The 19,796-nt window shown below is 42.2% G+C and overlaps 1 protein-coding gene across 1 annotated transcript in view; it reads left to right on the top strand.

Annotated features, from left to right (window-relative positions):
- The window catches only part of HUNK (hormonally up-regulated Neu-associated kinase), a 54,616-nt gene that overhangs the window by 4,695 nt on the left and 30,125 nt on the right, over positions 1-19,796 (top strand). Inside the window, exon 2 of the mRNA XM_061988653.1 lies at positions 14,937-15,229. Within this exon, the coding sequence (XP_061844637.1) occupies positions 14,937-15,229 (293 nt within the window). The remainder of the gene's footprint in view (positions 1-14,936; positions 15,230-19,796) is intronic.

Here is a 19,796-nt window from a genome sequence, read left to right as displayed (position 1 = left end):
AGCAACCAGGACTCCCAGGTTCCTCTCCACAGAACTACTCTCCGCCATGTCAACGCCAGCTGCAATTACTAATTACTAATAGAGCCTTCTATTAGTAGATCATATAGATTGTTATCTGTTGTGGACTTGGATGAAGTGTCCAAATAACTCCCATGAAGCATTGTGGGATGACAATGTGTTCTTATAAACAAACTTCAACCACGGTTACATTTAACTACTTTTAGGTGTAGTCTTTGGCACTACAAAAAAAGGGTCTTTGGGGCAAGTCAAATCACTTGATCTCTTGTCCACTGAAAGATTTGTTTATTGTTTTCTTTAGCACTATTGTTAAGCTCAAAAAAGGTATATTTTTAGTTACAGTTAGTCAAGTGGCTTTCTGCAATGGTGGGAAGCAGTAGCTAAAATATAGTTTACCATTTTCTTCTACGAAGGCAAGCAATTAATGTTAAAAGGGGTCTTTTCACAGAAGAATTTGTGTTCAGAATGCATTTCTGTATTGGAGAGGAGCAGGGGGAAAGAGATGTATGTGGGCACCCTGGAGTTGCTGGGGTGGGTAGGTAGGCAGAGCAACCTCCCTGCAGAGAGCTGGAAGTGCTTCTTTTGGTTTTGCAGGCTCTCCTCAAAGGAGAGGAGGTGTTTCCAAAGGATGATTGTTGGCCGCTTGTGGCATGTTGCGCTGCATGTGTTCCGCAAAATGATGCACGGGCATAACAAAATGTGTTTTTCTGCAAACTTCGTGCCAGGCCTTTGCCTTCTGAGGTTCTTTTTGATGAGCACAGGGGGAGCAGTGTGGCTCTCAGCCTGGGGCTGCCTGCCAGGGAGTCCGTGTGAGATGCAGGCCGTGCAAGTTCTGTGGTTGCTCTGCGTCAGTCAAGGCAGCTGTTGCCTAAAATGCCTCCCATGACTAGGCAAAGGCTGTCAGCTTAAGCAGTGTTTACATAAGTAACAGTATTGGTCCCTGGCCCTGCATCTCACCTTTGCCCATCACAAGCCATCTCCTGATGCAGACCTCTCTGCCCCCTTCTCAGGTAGGATGGAGGAGGCAGCTCTCATCTCAGCCCACCAAGACCTGTTAGGCAAAGCAAAGGCTGGAATGACTTGTTTTGCATGATTTCTGTCTTCTAGGAATCATGTAAGAGAGTATAGGGAAGTGGACACAGAGAAATACAGACAAAAGTGGTGCCAGTAGACAACAGCAGATGTTACAATGCCATATACCCTTTCAAATGTCACGGTGTTAATTTTACCTTGAGCGAATTCACTGTTTTCCTGTATCTCTGCCATAGACTTTAGGGAATGGAGACTTGGTGGCCAAAGGCCTGTGTATTGGCAGGTGAGATTTTGCCCCATTAATGCCCTTGGTAGCCACATCTCACTCAGCAACGTTACTGCTCTTCATCTGGGAAACCAACACTGGTGGAGGCTTCCTGTTGAGGGCTTCTCTGACAGGTCTTGGCATCATCAGCTTTGTCTGTATCAAGATCCAGGGTTGCCCAAGTAGTAGTCCTGTCTCAAAACCTTGGAAATTTGATATATACTCATATATATTAGTTCTAGGATCTTTACCTTTGTCTGAGTTTTGGGGGCTGTGGGTGTACGTGTGGGGTCATTTTCACTTGCCAAACCATCTTGCCAACCAAATGGGCTGGTAAGTTACTTCACTGTAAACAGAAGTTGAGTTTCTAAGCTGGTCGCCAGTCTTTCAGTTCAACCCTTTCCTTCTTTTTTCCTCCCTCAGATTTTGTGAGGTTGCATGCAAAACTATGAAACTTGAAATGCCTTCATTGCTTCCAGTGGCTCAGAGGATAAAGCCACAGGATTTTAATTTGAAATTGAATCTTTTATTTTGTGCTCTTCCTCCAGTGCTAGTTGTATATAGTTTCCTGGATGCATTTGTTCTAAGTATTTAATTAGCAGTTCTCTTCTTACCTGTTTCTCTGCATAGTTTTAAATTTTATCTCTATCCAAAAACTCCTTTGTTTTCAAAAGTGCTTACTGAACATCTGCATGGTGGCTTTCTCCCAGGATGCTGTTCACTGTTATGAACAACTGCCAACTGTTGCACCTGGATGATATGCCACTCATAATTATATGCACAGAGGGAATAAAATGAGGGTGTTTCTGCAGCCTGAATTTTGACATTTCCTTGCTTCTGTTTGCTTTCACAGCTTTGACACTATTCTTTTCACAGAAGTTTGTATGTGTGTGCAGATGCAGAATTTGTATTGAAGCTACTAAACAATGTGCTTTTGTTAACATATGTTGCTTCAAAAAATGATTTGAAGAACAGTGTCATAGTTGCAACGGCATCAGTGATGAGTTGGCTGGAAGCAGGACGAGAAGATAGGTTCCTATGTCAGCATAGCGTTCACCAATACATGTTATGGAGCATGCAAGAATTTGAGCATGAGACAGAATAAAACCAAACTGGTGATGTGCGCCTACTCGCTCAGTTTGTTTCATCTGCTAATAGTTTGTTCGTCTGGAGAAAAACTAGTTGCATAAGACACTTGTCATAAATCCATGCTCTGTTCTCTAACCCTTTTCTCCATTGCATACTTGATGTAAGCAGGAATAGGCTTTAACAGGCAAGAGAGATCGTTCATTAAGTGCAGTCTGTCTTCCAGAAAGATTGCTTTAATATTTTTCAGCTGTGGCTTGCAACTTGTGAGCTCAATTGATGCACATGTGGCAGTTGCTTATCCTCTCGAGATAATCTGCTTTCAAGTTTACATTCAGCAGTTTTAAGGACATCGCTAACGGTGCATGTCAGCAATGTGCTGCTTTCCGTATAGGCTGTTATAATTTTAGTGGGATATGCCAGATTGAGGGAAGTTGAGTGTTTAGGTTGAATTGGCAGCAGGTGTACTTCTCATGCGGCACTTGCACCTGGATCTTTGTATTTGTTCTTAACAAGTTTTGGTTTTTTAAACACATTTAATGATATATTATGAAGCTATATGCCTGGTTTTGCGGGCATGTGTTACCTCTAAATGTCTTGGTAATTAAAACACGTCTTGCTTTCTATACCTTGCAGTTTGCTGTATCTCCTTTTATGCCAACAAGCTGGAGAATGTTACCGTAGCTTCACGCATATCAGCGGATATAACACATTAAGCATCTTTGCCCCTCTGCTCTCATGAGTCATTTGTTTGCCTGCAGTCAGGAAAGTGAAGGTTATTAATGGGCAGCACTCACTCTTCACAAGAGTGTAACCCTAGAAAGAAAGGAGTCGTGAGATGGTGCGACAAACCTTTTGTTGGCTGAGTTATATTAGTCTGCCTAAAACTCAAGCTGTCGTGCTGTACGAACAACAGTGTAAAAATGAGCTGAAAGTTTGTGTGCTGACTACACTACTCTTCAAGGTTATGGAGAAGCATCTAAAACTGTTCAAAGGCAATGACTGAGTAGATACCAGCCAGAAGAATTAGTGGATTGCAGTGTCGTTGGGTGCTTGCCTAGCAGCATGGGACACAACTGAGCCAAAGCAAACTGGCTTGATTCAGACCATCCTGAATACCTCTCTGCTTGCAGTGTAGCCACGCTTTGCATTATTTCAGCTCCAGCTATTACTTTCAGATAAGAGCAAAGAACTCAGACGTCTCCATTCTTTGGCTCTGTAAATCAACTTGTGCTGTGCTTTTCTGATAGATTGTCTGGTGGCTGATCTCTGTGAGAGTATGAACTTAGTGGTGCCACTGGTTTTGGTGGGTTGACAGGGGTTATGCAGATGAAGAGAACCAGGTAGGTTTTTCCAATGAGCTTTAATGGAGTAAGAGAGAAGCCACCATCACAACCATGACTCTGGGGTCTGCGCTAGGACAGAGGTACCTCCTTGAAGCTCAAATGGTGGATCACTGCAAAAGCGGTGTGTTGCTCTGCATTTAGTGTTTGTGACAGTGGGGAGCAGGACCATCCTCAAGGAAAGAGTCTGGGGGGAGTTACCATGGTCCCCCAGGGAGACCACCTACAAAAAATTAGCGGAAAGCTGGTGCTGCCCAGACCAAGGTCTCCTTTTCTATCAATGCTTTGTTCCGCTGTTGCAATGCTGAGCTGCAGGTCCAACACCTTTAATGCTAGCCCCAACAGGGCTCTTCTCATTTGCAGTGCAAGATCAGAGCTATTGGCAGTATGAGAAAAATTACTGCAACAAAAAGAACTAAAAAAAGCTAAGTTATATATAATAAAGTTCCTTTGCTCTCTGCCTGTTGTGGAAGATTGTCATGGAAACATTAGTTTTTTTTTCAGAGAATAAGTGTAGTTTCTAGGAATAATGTCCACAGAGCTAAGGGAGAGAAAGATGTTATTTATATATAAAAACTTTATTGGAGACACCTTTTTCTTGCTTCTCAACAGTTGTAAATATTTTATCTGCTGTGTTTTAAATAACTACAAAGGAAGATATTACCCGGACCTCAAAAACAGTATCTCTTGGGTTTCCATTTGGTCTTTTTCTTCCTGAAAGTCATAAAACTGTATTGGTATTAAAGTGCTTTAAATCAGGGACACTTAAGTCTTCCGTAAGTCCAGTTATGCATTTGATCACTAAAATGTGAAACGGGGACTGTTTAATAGGAAACACATTCCGAATCCATGATCTGGAGAATGGGAAGGAAGAATGAGCCGCCAGGTTTCTCCTGTAGGGATCAGTGTTGGAGCTTCTCTGGTTGCGCTTCACCACGCGTAACCTGAGAATTTGATCCGTCTCACCGTGACAGAGGTTTTCAGCATTAGGAAGGCAAGTTACGGTTTATCAGAAACAGCTGGATGGGATATGGCTCACTTGTGACTGAGACATCAACCATGCCTTGCTATGCCTCAGCTTTGGCAACTCCTTCTTGTCCTGACAGCCTATTAGGGCCACATCTAGGTATAGAGGACCTCTGTTTGCAGCAGTTGTCACACTGACCTCTTCCCCATGGAGTTGTGAGTAGCCATCATATGAAATAGGGACCTTTCTGGTTCGAATGAGTTTTCCATCTGCACATCAAGCTCCCTGTGTGCTTGTGTGACAGGCCCTGAAAAATGTCTTTCCCATTAGCTGGTCATACCAGCTCAAAGAGTTTTCACACTAAGTGCTGGGTGATGTTTCAGCATCTCAGTCTTACCTTAGTGAGGGAAGATGGTGGGGGTATGAGGTGGTGGTCAAAAAGCCCTTTTCTGAAAAACAGCTAATATTTGGAAAATGATACTTGATGAGTATTTTACTTGTCAATGGCAACGCAAAACCAGCTGTCCCAAACATTCAGGGACACACCTTTTTCCCTGCAGGGGATGTCTCCAGCCAGGAGGCTGGTTTTGACAAGCTCGTCGGGATTTCTGTTGGAACCTCTTTAATGGATCCTCCTGTATCTCTGCGTCTGGCTTTCTGCTGCCACTGCTTCCATCAGTCTCTGTGTAATCTCTCTTGACTTGTGTAGATATCTTCAGAGGCCAGGGAGGTAAAAATGTGCTTCACTCTCTCAAGTGATGCAGTTATGGCTACCCCGTTAATGAGTTGATTAGGAGGGAAGTGAAAGGTCACTGGAATTGGTGTCTTTCTGCCAGAAGTGCTATAGATCCTCTCCATGACTCACTCAGGACAAGCCATGCATTCCTTCACATGGGTAGGTCTGTGTTGTAGCCATGCAGGTTCCTGCTTCCCAGGCTCTTGGGCTGTGATTTGACCCCATGGCATCTGTACGTTGTACAAATTCTGCTGCTTTGGACATAAAGCACCAAGGAAAAATCATAGAAGTTTCTGTTCAAAGCAGTTGGGAAGGGGCAGAATTATGACATCCTTCTTGCCTTAGAACCATCTGCTGCTGGTCCCTGTGCTCTGAATGGTCTCTTTGCCATTTCAGATGGCAAAGACACTAGCAGATAAGAATATGTCTTTCAATTGTTTGAAGAAGGGAGTGGAGCAGAAGATGAGAGGGAAGGGGGCAGCTGGCAGTGCACAAGCTTGTCCAAGAGAAGATAACAACAGTTGCCTGTTAAGTGTGGCATGAACTACCCATAAATAGGACATGAAGTAAAAAAGATGTTGGAAAGAAATATGGCCAAGAATGGCTGTCCTCCACTGAAGCTGAGCTGCTCTGTGGAAACTGTCCACATCAGACAAGTCATCAGTGGCGTGTTAAATCAGTAATTGCCTCTCTACTCAGTTTCCTTCCTTCCTGACTAAAGTAAGAGGAAAAGGGAGAAAGAGCTACAGAAATACTGGAGGAAGGCTGTACTGTGTGGAAGGGTACTAAAGTAGAGCCCGAGGAGTCTGTCTGCACAGCCTTGCAATATTGACAGTCTTAAAACCTTCATGTGGTCTCTTCTTGCTCTTAGCACAGCAGGAGCAACCCCACAGTATGTCCTTACAAACACATCAAAACTCCATCTCCTTGTGAAAATACTGATTTGACTGTGCCAATACGGTCAGCAGCAGAGCCATGGGTGAGTTGGGCTGTCTGCAGCATCAGTATTTGCATGACTCTTCGTGATAATTTATGTCTTCTGCACTAGGGAGCTTCAGTAAGGATGTCAGAGAGAGCATGAGAAATCTACATCACTTGATGTGGCTGCTGACAGCTCCTAGAGCATCTTACCTGGGTCAGCCCCAGCCTTCTGTGTCGTACTTTATCCCTTGCAACTCTTTGCAGGGACCGGAAACCTTTTGCACGTGTATGGGCACAGACACTGAAGCCCAAAGGGATCACAGCAGTCATACAGCTTGACTTCCTATAGAACACAACCTCTGGTATTCTCTTCAGAAGTATCCGTGTCAATGTTTTATTGAGCTATTGCATGTTTTGGGGCAGGGAGGAAGAATTCAAGATATACATTCATCTCTATAAGATAAGATGTTTCTGTCATTACTTCACCACACCTGAAAAAACATGGATTGTGTTTATAGCCTGAGTTTGCCCAATTTACCTTTTGGGATGTTAATTTTTATCTTATTAGATTAAAGAGCTTGCTGTTATCAGAAATCTCTTTCTCATGTTGGTGCTTGCAGGAAATAAGTCAGTGCTTAAAATTCTCCTCATTAAATATTTTGGGCTTCTGTTGGTTCTTACGACAAACAGTTCTTGGACCTCAAGACTGTTCCTGAGCTCTTTTCAGAACTCTTTCCAAACTTTTAATATCATTTTTTAATTACTGGCAATAAAGCTGGATACGATAATCTAGTAATAGTCTACAGTGCCTTGGACAGGTGTAATTAATACCTTTTCTTACATTAACAAATACATTCTGCTTATGCTTTTAGGGATTATGTTTAAGTTGGCTGTGGCACCAAGAGGGCTCATATTCATTTGCTTATCTAAAGTATTCTGGAATCCTTTTCTGCATTGCTGGATACTGTCATCTTTGGGTAGTAGGAAATGGTAAGATTGCCTTTTTATCCCCTGGTAATATGATTCTTTCCATTCAATTTCCATCCATACCTTGATTCTGAATGAGTGAGCATACTTGGAAGTACTTTCTTACTTAGAAGACTTTCTATTCCATTGGAGGCTGATTGAGAGTGGCCTCCTGCCTACTGAGACTTTTATCCTGTACTCATCTCTACTGCAGCTGGTTTTATGTATTGCAAAGCTCAAAACTATTTGCTTGCACTGTCAGAGACTCAGAAGAAAAGGGAATAATTTAACAGAGGTAACTCCTCCCTGTCTTTTTTGATTGCCAATTTTAGTTATGTCAGAGCAAATATGAAAGGAAAACTATATATTGAGGTGTCCTACAAAGAGCAGATACAAATGTATCAAAGACTGAACATCACCACTCAAGTGTGCAGCTCAGAAATGTTATTGCTTGTTTAACCTAAACCATCAATGCATCTCTAATTGTATAGCTACTGAGCAGCCTTTTCACAGTGCATATATGTACACATGCACGCGCATGTTTAACCTGACTTCTGTCTCCCCTATTCCAGAAGCAGAATGATTAGCAAGTGGTTACCTTCTTGTGGTACTTTCAGAAATGTTCTGTGGTTTTCTTTGAAAGCTGTTCTTGAAAGATGAATAGGATGCTGACATTTGTTAGGGAAATGGGAAGACAAGCAGGATAGCAAAAGGGAGTCCCACCCTCTTCACATAGTTTCTCTGAATTGGATGTTATGTACTGCAAGATAATTTAGCAAATGCCTAACATCAAGCATGTTACCTTTCTTACAATTTCATTGTGTTAGTCCCACAAGTTAGTTAGCGCAAGTTAATTTTGGCTTTCTATGATGGTGTCTAGACTCAACTGTCTGACAGTCCTAACAGACGAGCTGTGATTCCTCTTTGTCCTGAGTGGGACGTGTTGTCCTTGCTGAAGGTGTACAGTTTCTTGATTTCTGGTATGCATTTTTTTGGATGACCCCTTTAAAAAAAAAATTATTCCTTTACTGTACTGTAAAATTTGCCAAGCTGTAAGAGCTAAAGGAAAGAATAAACACTACCCAGTGAATGAAGTTAGCGTTTTCTAATCCTTGGATTCAGTTGTGAAAAGCTGGTTGGTTGCCCAAACTGAGGTACCCTTGATGGGATTGCTTTCAGGACTGTGCTGGCAACTGTGCAGGCTTCAAAGTTATGACTGTTTAATATGATTGAATTGGCCACCCAAATTCACCAGCCGATTTTGAAACCTAAGCTCAGATTTTTGTGGTGAGAACAGTGGTAAATACAAAAGCAAGCTACAAGTGATGCCAGACAGCTATCACCAAAAGGAAGGAAGAAAATGAATCCATTCCATGAGTGTTCTTGGACACTTAAAAAAGAGGTGGGGATAGGCTTGCACTAACAGTGGCCGAAAATATCTATGTGGCTTGGCTCTTCATCTCATTCTCCTGCCTAAGCTTAAACCAGATGGTAAAGGTTTGTGATTTTCTGTGCAGAAGTCCAAGTCTCAGGCCTTCCTATTGACTGTCCCCACATAGCTGCATCCTGTAGCAGACGACTCTGAACTTCATCTGAATGGTCAGAGTGCACCAGACCTCCTGAGGCCCAAGACTGTGCTAAGAGTCAGCACTGCTGCTTGACTTGGCATCATCTTCAGCAGGTCTGCCAGAAGTGGACTCTGGCAAAAAAAGAGGAGGGGAAGAAAAAAAGGCAAGGGATTGTCCTTCTAGTAGTTGAATAGTCTCTCCGACAGTTGAAGTTGCTTCTCTTGTGTTATGTTGGCCTCGTGGCCAAATCCCACAGTGCTTGCTGGATTCTCATTCAAACCAGTTTCCTCTCCATTCAGCTGGAACTCTGTTTGGCAGAGGTCTGCAGGAACTGCCTTCCTTTTATTTCAAGTTAGAAGAGAATTTGCAGAAGGAAACAATTCAAGTGGATGAATAAGTGGGGAAAGCTCTTAAGAAGTCCTCCAAATGTCATACCCTGATTTTGCAAGGTCATATGCAAACTTCTGTTCTCTGTAAAGTCAAACATGTCATAACATTATTTGCCAGGCTGGAGCCATTGCTAGGAAACTGTTCTAGATGTTATTGCAAGTGTCTAATATATTGTTCAAGACCTCTTGACTTTGACTCAGCAAACAGACTGCTGAGAGAACCCATTTTCCGGCAAACAGGAAGGCTTGCTGCCACGGAGGTGCATCCTTCTGCCAAGAGACAGCCTGTGCAAAGGCATACAATCTGGCAAGCAAGAAACCGGGGGCTGAACTTAGTGAAGGTCATATGGTTGTTACTTGATTTTTATTCAGGTGGAATCATGATATGTCTTAGGTGGTCCAAGCTTGAGATTCACCAGGGAAAGCTAGGTAGAGGGATAGATGTTTTCACTGTAAAACCATGGCATGAATAAAGGTCTTTGTAAGCAGGGAGGAGGCTGGGGCTAGGGGACATAACAGACAACCAAAAAAAACCAGAAACCCCAGTTGCTTTTCATGAATATTGTATATGTTTGAAAATTGGTCCTACAGCAGACTTGGATCTGCTCTCCTCTCCCCAATATTACTACATGTTTGTGTTCAGCTTCATCCTGGTATCCAATGTTTCATTTCCCATCAGCAGTACTCTATGGGCATACCATGCCTTGGATTACTTATTGAAGCACAACAGAAGTTGAAAAATACAAGATTTCAAAGCAGACTTCCAGGACCGAGAAGTATTTATGGAGAGTTGGTCTGAAGGGAAAAAAAAAACCTCTCAGTAAGACTGAGCCACAGCCTGACAAAACAATGCAGAGCAGGCAAGCAGTGCTCTAAATACACCCTTTGCTGGGTAAGCAAACATCTTTCCCTCACTAGCAAAAGCACTACTTCTTGACCCATGATTTTCCCAGGTGTCACTGGCAGGGTGAGGGGAAAAGGTAGGAGAGAAGATGACTTTGACTTCTGTCTCCTGAGCACCTGGAGGTTCATCCTGCCTGCGGCAGCAGACCCATCACCGGCTCAGTGGCTCAGCCTGCTGTCAGGGCACAGATATGAGGAGCTGCCTGAGACAAAGTAGTCCACTTGTATGGACATAGGGATGCTATGCTGGGCCATGCTTAGGATGTTCCTGCGTCACCTTCCATGCTTTCTTGCAGTTTCGTATGTTGAGGCATGACTGTTCACAAAGAAGATGCAAAATGTGTTTTCTCTAGATGCAGCAGTGATCTCACAACCCAAGCCCTGGCTTCTAAATTTCTCCAGGCAACATTTGGTCCTTCAAACTGTCTCTTCTTGCTTTTTCTCAAGGCCTTGCTGTGACTGTTTTTGTGCAGCTTGGTGCCAGTCAGCTCCACCCCTCCGCCTCTCTCTTGCAGATTGACAAACCGTCCTAAAACACTAGCTGGCAAAAATCCTCCACCCGTGTGTGTCAAACACGTGCATTTGTTTGGGTGATGACACGTGCCTGTATTTGCTGGTGATGTTTTAGCTGCATTTAGTAAGCAGTGTCACTGTATCCTCCAAGGATCTATGGAAAAAAGCGATGCTTGCACTTCCCCCTCACCTCTACTTCAGTACACTTTAGCCCAACCTGAACTATTTTAGTGCCACGATTGAGAGAAGCAGCAATTGCTCATATGATGTGTCACACCATAAACTTCAGGAAAGTAATTCATTCCAACAGTGCAATTCTAGGACTCAGGAACCAAAAATATGGCCTATTACTCATCTTTATATCTCATAACACAGAATAATCTAAGCCGTTTGTTTATTTATGCAACAAAGGTTTAACCAAAAGCAAAGTGGTGAATGTGAAGAGCCACTCTTGCAACGTATTCAGAGTAATTACTTGCTGTATCATTTCCTTTTTATTTCTGTGCCAATATTGGCCAAGAATTCAAGTCAAGAGATAGACACCAGGCAAAGACAAAGAGTCCCTACTTGAAAGGAGAGCAGAACTAAATACTTGTCATGTCTTGAGTAGACTATGAGAGCTCGAGTGTGTTTAGTTTATGGTTATCTAACATCTACATTTTTTTTTTCTGTACTGAATGTTTTTTTTTTTTCTTCTGCATGAATGAAATTTTCAGGTGTTTGCACAGGCATCTACACTGTCCAGGACTCTGTCTATATTGAATGCATCGGTGAACATTTGTTCTTCACTTACCTTGGTCTAACTCTGGATGAACTCAAAATCAGAGATATTTAGCTCAGTCGAGATTTCCTCTGTATGCTTCAAAATAGATTGTAAATCAGAGGAAAATCCAAGAAACCCAAACAAGCAGAAAAACCCCACAGAGCTCTGTTTGAGAGTGCTAATCACTTTTGCACAGCTGTTGTGCCATGGGATGCATTTTGTTAAGGAAAGCAAAAAGTGATCCTACAAGAAAGCAAAATCAAAGAGAATTGCTGTGCAAGGGAAAGGATATTGACTAGGAGGACAGGAAAATAAGTGAAAGGAATGGTAAGGAAGAAGACCCAGGAGGAACAGAGAGGAGCAAAGCCTAGAAGCTGTTAAGGAGAACATCTATATGAAGGTTGCTAGGCTGCTTGTGAGCTCCAGAGGTTTCTTTAAAGACCCTGGCTTTTGAATAGTGCCTGAGATGGAGTGGGGGGAGATGGTGTATCTGTCTGACATGTTTCCCGGGTGCCCTGTGCTGCGGTACAAACCTAGGAGGGAGTGCAGGGTCCCACACATGTCTGTCTCAGGGGCAAGCATTATCATGCTGAAGCAAGTGTCCTGCCTGGTGAGGGAGATGCAAGTCTGACATAGACTTACCTGGTGTTTACTTTTCATTTTCCCCTATGCAAAGCTGCTGTCGAAGCAAAAGTGTTGTTTCCAGCTTTGTCACCTCTGTCAGCTGTGCTGGTGGATCTCAGACGCAGTGCAGAGGGCCTTGAAAGGGGGAAGGTAGTTTAGAGTCAAGGGTAGGTCTGAAAGGAACTTTGCCTGTCTGCTGGGATGGGTAGGGTGTCTGACCAAGTATCTGTCAACAGCAAGGAGAAAATTGGTCCTTAAGGCACAGAATGTTAATTCTTTTTGTGATAGTGAAAAAATCATTAAGTAGTCACACAGCTGGCTCTGTCTCCTAGGGTTCAAGCGCCTCCATCTCTGCAGCCACATGCAGTAGTAGATGTGCACGTGTGTAGTAATGTGTTTTTTCTTTTTTTGTCAGAGAACTGAGGGTGACTGCTCCATGCTGTTTTGGATCCTGCAGCTGCAGAAAGTATCAGCTTTAATTTTTTTGTTTTCAGAGATTTGCCAGCAATCTGGCATCTCATGTTCCTCTAACCCATGAATTTGTTTGTCCTCTACAGAATTAACTTCTGTGGTTTGCTGTCTAAATAACCCATGCATGCCGCATGTTCTCAGTTCAATCTCATTAGATGGAAGAGCGTACTCATTTAAGACGATTTCCTTGGTGAATCACCTGAGGCTTTCAAAAATGGTGAAGTTAAGCTCCGATTTCCATGTTGTTTTATCTTATGACTAAATAAATAATCTTTCTTAAATGTGACTAGTCAGGAATATAGCTTCCAGGCATTTCTGGTCCCGATGCTGCACCTAGGGCTTCACCTACGCTGCTACCTCGTGTGTGGTGTTCAGCCTTAGCCCTTTATTAACGATGTTTTGTCAGAGCGATCTTTTAGCAGCAGAAATGTATCCAACTAATAAAGTGCTCAGTAATACTGGCTTCTGGCTCTTGGGACAGACTATGAAGCCCCAACTCCTGTAGTTTTATTCTTTAATTCCTCTACTGATAAAACTTGACTTTGATTCAAGGCATTCATGTCAAAGGGTATGGATCTATTTCTGTTGTCATATTTCCAGACTGTATTTTTTGTGACTTTTGTTCTTTAAAGGAAAAGAAAAATATTTGTTAGTTTAACCTTTCATTTGCTCGCAGGAGAAAAAAGGTAAGGCTAGTCAGACTGGGAGATGTCAGGTTCTTGATGTGTGCTTGGCACTTTCTCAAGCTAGGAAGGCAGCCAGATATGTTTTGCATAAGTTTGTCTCCTGTGGCTGAAGCCTACCAGCCTGTAATGTTGTGGATTATCATGATGTAGTTGGCTGTAGTTGAAGGTGAGTTTGCTGTAAGTAGTTAGTTTATCAGCTCTGAGGAGGGATGCTGTACAAGCTGGAGACGCAGGGAAAGCTCACGAGTTTGTGTTCTTTTTTGAGTCTTAAGGCTAGAGTAAATAAAACTATGAGAGTTTCCCCACATTTGTTATTTCTTCTTATTGTAGGAGTAAGGTACTGTGTGAGGTCCTCCAAGGCAGACAGCAAAGATGTGGACGCGAGATCTTTGTGCCTCTGTCTGGGGGGCAGATGTGGCATTTTCTGTGCATTTTGTTGGACTTGTACCCATGCAAACAACACTCTTTCACATCATGTAAAATTCAGTGTCACGCAGGGATACCAAGCACCGTGTTTCCCCCTTCTCATCCTGACAAATGAGCAACTGTCACTTGGGTAATGATGGGTGAGCTGCAGGGCCAGGAGTGCATGGGGAAGGACTTCCTTTGTTGCAGAGCTCTGAGGAAATGAGGAGCCTGGGAGGAGAATTTAGTGGTACCTTTTGTTCCACAGCTTTGTCTTTGTCTTGTGCATATGACCTGGAAGTCTGCACCACCCCATCTAAGTAAGAAATCTCAATAAACAAATATCTATAAATTTGAGGCAGAAAAAGGCAGGTACTTTTATTGCAACTATTTTATGAATCCATTACAATGACAAAATAAACCAGATTCTTTAGGTGTAGACCAAAGCAATATCCTAACTGGTCCTATCCTTTTGTTCTCATGTGACATTCTACACCAGCAATGAGAAGCAAGGCACTTGGATAGGTGCTAGCACATGACTGTGGTACAGAGTCTCCTTAGCTTTATTATATCCTTTCTTGATAGGCTTTGGTTAACTTGGACCACTGTGAGCAAGTCTGCCACTGAGAACTTGCATTAAAAGAAAAGTTTTACCTTCTTGGGTTTTGCAGAGTTGCTCACTTCTAGAAGTCACAAGGGGATCGTCTTTTTGTGTGTATTTTAAAAGAGGAAAAAGAAATGTGTGAAGACAGTGGCAGCAAAATTATTTTGGTTTTCATAGTAACATTTTTATTCTGTTTAATCACACAAAACTAACACTTGGCTCTAGTTTAAGAAACTTGTCATGGAAGCATATAATTTCAAGTCATATATCCAAAGCCAGGGAAAGCCAAAAATGGCAGTTTAGATCTTGTGAACATCAGCCTGAAGACTTTCTGGGAAAATAGATAAAATAAGTGCCCAGCAGTAAGTGTACTAAGTGGTTGGATATGGTTAATGAGCTTACCTCCTCTCCTTTGTTACCTCTTTCCTTGTAATAACAATTGTCTTTTATTGTACAGGGGAATAAAGAAAAAAAAATTGTCATTGGGATTGGAAAAACAGCTGTTTCACTGATCTGGGTAGTTGTGCCTGAAACCATAGTGTATCAGTTGAGACTGACATCCTTTGGTTTTTGGCTGTTTTGTTTTGTTCTGGTTTTAGGGGTTTTTTTATACAAGGTTAGAGCACTAAATCATCAGTGTGACTCTTAACAACTCGGTTTGATTTATTTTCATTAGGTGGCAGTGAAAGTAATTGACAAGAAAAGAGCCAAAAAAGACACCTATGTCACCAAGAATCTGCGACGGGAAGGGCAGATCCAGCAAATGATCCGCCACCCAAATATTGCTCAACTGCTGGATATACTGGAAACTGAAAACAGCTACTACCTTGTCATGGAGCTGTGCCCTGGTGGCAACTTGATGCACAAAATCTACGAGAAAAAAAGACTCGAGGAGCATGAAGCACGCAAATATATCCGGCAGCTTATCCTGGCAGTTGAACATCTTCATCGCGCTGGAGTAGTTCACAGGTAATCTTAAAAACTCTCACTGGTAGAATTTGTCGCAGAGCTTCTAAGTGGTATTTTGGCATTTATTTGTATAGTAAGAAGACTTCCTTATAAAAACATATTCTTGACAGCTTTTTTGTCTGATCTTGATGATATTGTTTAGATGCTGATGTTTTAGTCATTAGGAAGTGTCTGCAGAAAGCGCTTAAGTAAATGTGTAACGTCAAGTGAGCACATGGGAGGCATACTCCATGTCCTTAAAAATAAGCTTGAGCTTTGCAAAAGTAGAGCTCTTTTCCTGCAAGTAGCACTATTTTGCCTCTTTCAAAGCTGTGTACCAATATTAACTAATGAATCATTTCGCTATTTCTTTGAGGAGGTGGTTGTGTCTGTTGTTTTTACTGGTGGAAATACAGCAAAATAGGGAGATGAACTGATTTGCCCAAAGCCTTGCTAGGATGAAGACTGAATGGGGCCATGGAACTCCCTTGCTTCTACTTCTCTGCTCTTTCCATTTGTTATATTGCCAGAACAGGACCTCAGAAGTTTGAAGACTATGAACTGCAGTGCTCATCTCTGTGCCTTTCTTCATTTATTTACACTTGGCTGCTATGGAAACATGAGGATGGTTGCTGGGTGGACCTTTGGTCTGAGCTAGTACGTCTCCTGTTCTGTTCTTAGATGTATTTTATAGGTTATTGTCTAAGAAGGAGTCTCTACTTTCTGAATTTGGGCCAACTGGTCTGGACTCCCACATACTTCTGTATGATGCTGAGCAAGTTGTGTAGGCCTCATCTTCTTGGGTTATGTAGGCACGTCATAGGAGCTAGACACTTGACTACTTTTGACAATCTGGGTCTTAATTTCCTTGGCTGCACTGCCTCTGTAGAAGGTGGAGAGCGTGGAGCTCGTTCACGGAGCTGCTCCACAGGCAACTGACAAACTGCTTGAAGGCAGCCCACAGCCAGCTGCTCCAGTTGTGCCCATCTGTGTGCTACCACTGTGCAGTGCTCTTCGGTGCATCTGGCATGGTGGGACTCCACGTGCTTAGAAAACTGCAGTTTGTTTGTCTTAACCTGCATGTTCCCTATGATCTAGTAGGGATAGGTGCTACGTGCATATACAACCTCAGGTGTACTGAGGTCTTATCTTGAGATAAATTTCTAGTACCACTGTAATATAAATATTTGAGCAACTACCACGTCTATTCTGTGGATTCTTTATCAGCAGCTTAACTGCTGACCTCTTTAAATTATTAACCCCACAGTTTTAGGTCATGGAAAATGAAGAACTCTACGTTATGCTTTAAGGGATCAATTGATATCCTGTATGTACAGAGACAGAAAGGAAGGAAAAACGTCAGAGTTTCTGAGATGAGAAGAGGAAAACATGGCAGGAAAAGATGAACGTGTTTAGATCTTAACAAGAGTTCAGCAGCCGCGGTTTATCTCCTTGAAAAATTTATCCTCTGCGTAGTGGCTGCAGTGCTTCTGGGGGGTTGATAGGCTTGATTTTAATACCCTTCTGTTTCAGAGAGGATTCAAACCCACATTTTGTACAAAAATGGCTTGTTCATGGAGTACAAGGTAGAATCAACAAGTTACTGGGGTGGGAAGAAGGCAAGGCTTTGGGGTCCAGAGAGAAGGTGTGCCTGAGGAGCCCCACTTCCTGCACGGATGCTGCATGCTCTCAGCATTTTTGCCCCTCTCTCTCTGCTGTCCCTGTGAAGTGCAGCTGACAGGGGCTGAAGCATGAGGGACTTTTGTGAGCAAAGGGAGGAAGCAGCTCTGGAAATACCAACATGCTCTGCTGTATTTAGCAGCTGAACTCTTTCTGTCCAGTGTCATGGCATTGGATTAATCCTTACCCCAAAGGCAGTGTGCTCCCATCCATTCTATTTCTCAAATTATAGCATGGGTCGGGGTAATGAGCAGGTTCAATTCTGCTTAAACTGATAAAATTTGACAGAATCACAGGCAGTATATTATCCACAAGTATTTTCTCTAGCTTGACTTTCTCTGCAAACGAAGAATGTAGAGCAGTGTAGAGTTGCAGGAAGAACCCTGGTGTGGTGATAGAGATTTGCCCTTCTGGCTCTCTGTGAGCAAGAGAGAAAAAGAACAACAGTTACCTCAGGAGTGGTCTTTCAGCATCTCAGGCTTTTGAATGTAGCAACTCTAAAAACAGACTACTCAATGGGAGACTGAAGGGAGGGAAAAAATAGTGCAGCAGTCTGATTCATTCTCACCCTACATGAAAAGGCAATGTTCTGTTGTTGTTATTTTTGTTATTTTAAGGCAGGTAAAAATAACAGCACTTTCATCTACGTGGTGATGTGTGGGTGTTTGCATTCTCACTGTGTATGAAACAAAACATGGCATCCTAGCCCAGAAAGCAGTCTACTGTTTGTCTCTCTCCAAATGCTTTCGTCATTCACATTGAATGGGGCAGGACATTGAAAAGTGTTCACTAACTATTTTACTACCAAAAAAATCAGGGAATAATATAGATGACTTACCCTCTTCTGCAACTCAGGATGAAAAAAAGTCAGGTGAAATAAGTTGCATGAAATTTGCTTACATTATTTAATGAATATTAGTCGGTAAGCTTCATGACATACCATCAAGGCTTGGCATAGCAAAAAAGCAGTCTGATATTTGGACAAGAGATGAGACCCATAACTCAATGGAAATATTTCTGTCAAAAGGCACTGATGTGTGACAGCTTAAAATTTAAAAAGTTCAAGAAACCTCATTTTATTTAGAGCAGTTAAACCTCCAAGCTCATGTTTGACTGTATACATATAGTTTAAATTATAAATATTTATTCTACTACAATGGATGAAGACTGCAAGTTCCTGAGTGCAGGAGCTACATCTCTAGTGAGGAATGTCCAGGGTTCAGAACCCCTTGGCTGCTCAATGAGGAAGGGGAAAAAAAAAGCTGCTATTCTCTATATAATTTTGTGTAATCATTTGTGTTTCATTCTTTTTATCGGAAGTAGCTATGGTTGGTAGCTAAAAATATACTTGCAACAAGCTCAGCTGTGAATCAGGTAGGAATATTTATCTTTCCCTCTGACAGAGGAAAACAAACCCAAATGGCAGTGTCTGGTGAAGCTTTCTTTTCAGAGGGTGTTTACATAGGCCTTCATGCTGTCAAAAAGCAGCATGAACAATAAGCCCCTTGGGAGTGTAAGGACAACAGAGAAAATGAAGTGAAAGCCTTGATGCTTGCCACTGCATCCCACAGGAAATTCTCAACAACTCCTTTTAAAGTAATTTTAACAAAATTCAGTCCCATTCAATGTAATTACTGTCAGGATGTCAAAGAAAAGAGTTTCATAATGTATTGGTAGCAAAGATAGCTTTCTGTATTCCCCTTTTTTCTGTCTTTGGCAGCATATTCATACCTTCCACTGCCATTTTGTAATTAAAAGCATATCAGAATTTTGAAAGACACAGAAACACACTGAGAAATTGAGTGGGGTTTGTATATTTTTCAGTGATCTCTTTCCCTAGCAGAGGGAATCCCATACCTGCCTTGATACCTGCTACTTTGACATGTTGGCTTTGATAACTTCCATCCTATTAATTTTAAGTGCCAGTAGTCTGTGTGCTGATGCAATATTTATAACAGATTCTGCACTACAGAACAAAGTCTGCTTTTGAAGTGCAAAGCTGGTTTGTCTTTCTATTTTATGCCATTTCAAAATTACCATTGGACATTCTCTCTTGGAGTACTCTGCTTTAAACAAACGAAACATTGTTTTAGTGAACACAGTAGACCAAATTTTTCTTTTGGAGGGGCAACCACACCAAGTTCTGTGACGTTGTGACTGATAGAAGAATCAGGCTCAATAAATAATATTTTAATAACAAAGCCTTTGAAATGTATATTGTCATGATGATGAACCCAAATCTCTGCAACCTTTCTAGCTCACCTCCAGGACTCGCGGGTTGGTGGTTAAGGAGTAATTCATTTTTTCTTCTGGTGCTGTTAGGACTAAAAACATGCCACAAACATACCATAAAATTTATTTTAATTTGTTAAACCGTTTATAACACAGTGCATGAAATTCAGAGTTCACTAACACTTTTGGGTGCAATGGTCCTACTTTTTCCTTTGCAATGAATTGATGTAAGCAAACAAAGCAGCAACTCAGATAAGCCTCTCTTTGAAGTTTGAATTGGATAGAACCAAGGTAATAAAGCATTTAGCAAGTTTGGGGAAATCGTTCCTGTCTGCAGGATGAGCCTAAGGCAGATACGTAATTGGATTGTACCACTGTGCTTTTTGTCAAAAAGAAATAGTGTGTTGTCTGGTGCATTGTTATAGTCACCTAAAATATTCACTGAATAACCTTTCTGTCCTGACGGCCTCAGATGTGTCGAGACGCACAGGCTCTATTGGCACTTCAGCTGACCTGGCTGTGGGTACCTGCAGTCTCTGTGCCATCCTGCTGCAGAGGATCAGGCTGCCCAGGGGTCCACATCTGCATAGCCCTTGTTCTCCAGCTACAATTTAGTCTGAGGATTTTTCATTTGGTTACATATAGCTTTTGCTTTGCATTTCTAAGGCTAGTTTGC

This window comes from Colius striatus, chromosome 1 (genome assembly GCF_028858725.1).
Source record: "Colius striatus isolate bColStr4 chromosome 1, bColStr4.1.hap1, whole genome shotgun sequence".
Lineage (NCBI taxonomy): Eukaryota > Metazoa > Chordata > Aves > Coliiformes > Coliidae > Colius > Colius striatus.
The sequence above is the reverse complement of the archived record's forward strand: the minus strand, read 5'-3'. Positions and strand labels throughout refer to the sequence as shown.